This window comes from Telmatherina bonti (genome assembly GCF_933228915.1).
Source record: "Telmatherina bonti genome assembly, chromosome: 5".
Classification (NCBI taxonomy): domain Eukaryota; kingdom Metazoa; phylum Chordata; class Actinopteri; order Atheriniformes; family Telmatherinidae; genus Telmatherina; species Telmatherina bonti.
The window spans coordinates 24,806,237-24,810,867 of record NC_136623.1 but is presented as its reverse complement, the minus strand read 5'-3'; the positions used below and the strand labels follow the sequence as shown (position 1 = coordinate 24,810,867).

Genomic DNA, 4,631 nt, shown 5'->3' with positions numbered 1-4,631 from the left:
AATAGAAGCATTTTAACAAAAACAATAATAAAAAGGTTTTTTTTTTTTTTTTAGCTTGGTTGAAAACACACTCTTCATTTCAGCAAAGCGTCTCGTGAACCAATGCGCTTTAGACAAAGGGAGCGCGCAAAATATGCGCGCGCAGGAACGCGTACGGGGCGAGCAACCAAGACAGAAGAGCTCAAACATCCTCTGGGTGCCGCATCAGTAATTTGACGTATAGTTTGCGTGCGCTTCAGACCTCCTGCCTTGGATGTCTTTGCGTTCTCTGTGCGTTTAAACCACACCTGAACTGTTGCGATGGAGTTCCCCACTGTTCCCCAAGACGACCTAACCGAGCGCTTCTCGTTCTCCATGACTCCATCCAATGTTACGTCCTCAGATGAGGTGCTGATTGTCCTTTCAAGAAGCAACGAAACCAGCGGGGTTCCAGCCAGAAACACCACTGGGCTCATCATCGCCATATGCATCACGGCTCTGTACTCTCTCATTTGTGTGGTGGGACTACTGGGAAACGTGCTTGTAATGTACGGGGTGCTCAGGTAAGAATCATGCCAAGTCTCACCATTTAGCAAAAAAAGAAGATAGAGGGAAAAAAAAGACTGTCAGAAAGCAAAATTATTGATTGGATATTTAATTTGTGTTTGGTTACATGATGATTAATTAAAAGCCACACACACAGACACACACAACCCATGTCTGACAGAAATCCCAGTCAAGGGAACGATTGGCTAAGTTGGTCTTTTTAAGAATTTCCTTGAAAAAAATAAGAATTGTTCCTGTTAATGCCATTGTGTCAAATTACTTATGACTTTGTATGCGGTGGTCTCTTGTCATTGCTCACATTTGAGTTTATCTGAGAGCCACCTCCTCCCACCACAAACACACACCTCCTACACACACCAGGGAGGAGAGGGAGGATCCTGTGAGCCACAGTTGAACCACCGAAATGACTTCACAGCACCAGTTACTCCATGTGATGATCTGCTTTTATAGGGTAAAAGTGCTGAACCGAAAATAATGTCTGCAGACCTTAAGATTTCTTTTATTATTTCTTTTATTCATTGATGCAAGTAGTCATCATGTAATCGATGATGTGATGTGATGGCTCAGCCTTCAGCATCGATCATGCACCACCCCAAATGACCTGTTTGAACATGAAATGCGTTATACAGATAAACTTACCTTTCAAAATTTTTGAGCTTTAATTGTAATGAAATTCATATGAACTCTTTGTTAGTAACATTCAGAGTAAGAGCCACATATGTCGTACAATGTAATAAACATTTTATTGAGCTTGTAAGATGAAAAGTAGGATGCTCTTTTGTCCCGTTGCATTGCTTCACAGCCTATTTTTGTTTAATCTGGCAGCAAAAGTGTTCAGGAATACAATGTAACTCACTGTGATTCGCTGCTGTCATGTTGTCATCCATCTTTTAACAATCCCTCAGCTATTCATTTGGTATTTGGGCAAACTTAAGTCAGGTAAATTAGAGAAAAATATTCAGAATAAGAGGGAGTTTGGTTGAACGTTGCAGTGGAAATGAGCTCATTACTGAGAAATGAGGTTTAATGGAGGCTTATAGGCTCATTTGGGAAGTACAGAGGCTGTTAAGCATTTAGTGCATAGCCATGGCAGCAATGATGCTGATAAATATCTTTTATTATGATTAGTTCAGCACTGTTTGACAGGAAATAGCACATCATTACTTTTACAGCTCGAAACAATTCGATTAAACTTTACTGGATTGCGTCCTTAAAACATATTTGAAACTGTTACTAAAACACACTAAACAAAATTAATTTTATTTATGAAGCTCTTATTAAAAAAAAAAAAGTAGCACAAAGTGCTTTATATAAAAAATTGGCACATTAAAACCACAAATCTTCACACATGCAAGGACATGAACTAACAACTATAGAACACACATCACAATCGCTCTCACTTGCACATGCACTAATGAACATATGCACACACACACACACAAAATGCACGTGTGTACATGTACTCATTACTACAGAGGGAACCACCCAGATCAGGGCAGTCCTGGATCCACACCACAGCAGGCTGTAGTGCAGGACCCTGAGCCACTCGGACAAGGGTGACCACCACAGCAACTACCCTGCAGATGGACAGATGGAGCAGGCTCAGCCTCAAGAACGAAGGATCCCCACAAGAAAAACACTGGAGTTAGAGACAGTTAGATCAAATAAAAGTAACAGGCATAAAATATAAATAAAGGAGTTATTAAAAACAATGTACTTGGGTAAACAAGGCAGTAAAAACAGAGAGCCACATAAATAGATGGAATTTGAAATAAAAAGTATACGATGAAATGATGAAAAATGTAATAATAAACTGATTACCAAATGAAGGAAATAAAATAAAAAAGACTAAAACAAAATTAAATAAAAATTCTGCTAAATATTCAGCCGGTTTATAAAGCAGTGTTTTTTTCAACCTTTGTCGAGCCAAGATACTCTTTTCACTGACAAAATCACAGGGCACACCACAAACCAAAACGGCTTTTTTTTCCCCAAAAAAACCAAACAATATAAACAATATGACGTACATCTTGTCAAAGTGTCTTGAATAGAAATTAGATCAACAAAAGAATTTTATGACCTTTCTCAGACAATCCTGGGCCTGTTTAGATGAACACAGAGTTGCTTTTTAGACAAATTAGGTGAAATTGGATATTTTCTTGTGGCACACCTGATGATCTCTCACGGCACACTAGTGTGCCACGGCGCCGTGGTTGAAAAACACTGTTATAAAGCATCCACAGTCTCTGCAGCCCTGATGTTCTCTGGAAGACTCCTTCACAGCCGAGGGATGCATTTTTGGAACGAAGCCTCACAATAAGTTTTGGTTTCGACTTTGGAAACAAAATCAAAAAGGACAACCAGATTTTTGACACTGAGATGGTTCAAAATGTTTACATTTTGGAAAGGTGATCTGTTTCTTGTCTTCGGGACTGATATTTAAAACTTCAGATTTAAATATGCATAGAATTCTCTGCCATCCATGACTTCACATCTAAAATGTGTTTTTAAAGGACATTAACTGGCTGTAGGTCACCAGGAGACAAAGCAACACAAGCTCTTCTCTTTTTGGCACAGTAGCATGCAGACGCTGAGAAAAATTCAATATTTTCCAGCAGCTGCGCTTTTTCTTAAACTGTGATTTAGAATCTTTCAAAATGCTCATTGCTCTGCTTGCAACCAGGTACACCAAGATGAAGACAGCCACCAACATCTACATCTTCAACCTGGCTCTGGCCGATGCTCTGGCCACCAGCACCCTCCCCTTCCAGAGTGCCAAGTACTTGATGAACACATGGCCCTTTGGCGAGCTGTTGTGTAAAGTGGTTATCGCCATCGACTACTACAACATGTTTACCAGCATCTTCACACTCACCATGATGAGCGTGGACCGCTACATCGCTGTTTGTCATCCTGTGAAGGCCCTGGACTTCCGCACCCCTGCCAAAGCAAAGCTCATCAACATTTGCATCTGGATGCTCTCGTCTGCTGTCGGAGTGCCGGTGACGATCATGGCTGTTACCAAGGTGACAGATAAAGGTGGGTGAATACAACTGCTACAGAAAGAAAGTATATTACTATTATTGTCTAAAAATTCAATGTCTTTTTGTATTTCACTGGAAAGGGTTGATTCAGGTGATAATTAAACCATGAATTTGTGCTGGGTAATTGGCGTAGCTTCTGCAATGGATTCCTGTTACAACTCTGAATGCTTTAACCCCTCAGGAAACACTGCCTGCATACTAAGTTTTCCTAATCCAGAATGGTACTGGGACACAGTCACAAAGATCTGCGTTTTCATCTTTGCCTTCGTGGTGCCCGTCCTCATCATCACAGTCTGCTACGGTCTGATGATCCTCCGTCTGAAAAGTGTCCGTCTCCTTTCGGGCTCCAAAGAGAAAGACAGGAACCTGCGGCGGATCACCCGCATGGTCCTGGTGGTGGTTGCAGCTTTTGTCTTCTGCTGGACCCCAATTCACATCTTCATCATCGTCAAGACCATGGTGAATATTGACCACAAGAACCTGTTAGTGATGGCGAGCTGGCATCTGTGCATTGCTCTGGGTTACATTAACAGTAGTCTGAACCCTGTGCTGTACGCCTTTTTGGATGAAAACTTCAAGAGGTGCTTCAGGGATTTCTGCCTGCCCTATCGCGCCCGTTCAGAGCAGAGCAGCTTCTCCAGAGCACGCAACAGTGCAAAGGAGCCTGCATCTGTTTGTGTGCCGGCAGCAGCGCAGGGAGTGACTGCCTGATGAAGCATTGATCATCCAGAGGTGGAAACATCCTAGAATGAACCTCAGACTGATGGTGTCACACAATTCTGTACCGCAGGAGTCCACAGGCGAAGACTTTTGACTTGCAGTGTGTTGTAGGTTTATAAAACGACTCTTCTTTGTTCTGCTTATCACTTAACGTAATAAAAAATATACATATATTTGTGAGGCGCACATAAAGTCACATAATGAGAAGATTTGAATGAGCCAAGTGTATCAGAAAATTAATGTTTATATCAGTTGTTTTTGCTCTACTTCAGTGTAATTTGTTCAGTAATTTTTCCGTTTTAGCAAAGAATGTCCTGATAC

The 4,631-nt window shown here is 41.2% G+C and overlaps 1 protein-coding gene across 1 annotated transcript; it reads left to right on the top strand.

Annotated features, from left to right (window-relative positions):
• Positions 1-414: 414 nt before the first annotated feature.
• oprd1b (opioid receptor, delta 1b) lies at positions 415-4,301 on the top strand (the record flags this gene model as incomplete). The annotated part of the gene is made up of 3 exons (XM_079240849.1): positions 415-542; positions 3,230-3,585; positions 3,772-4,301. Exons 1-3 carry the CDS (start codon positions 526-528, stop codon positions 4,299-4,301), a joined length of 903 nt encoding a protein of 300 aa, XP_079096975.1. The 5' UTR covers positions 415-525.
• Positions 4,302-4,631: the final 330 nt, after the last annotated feature.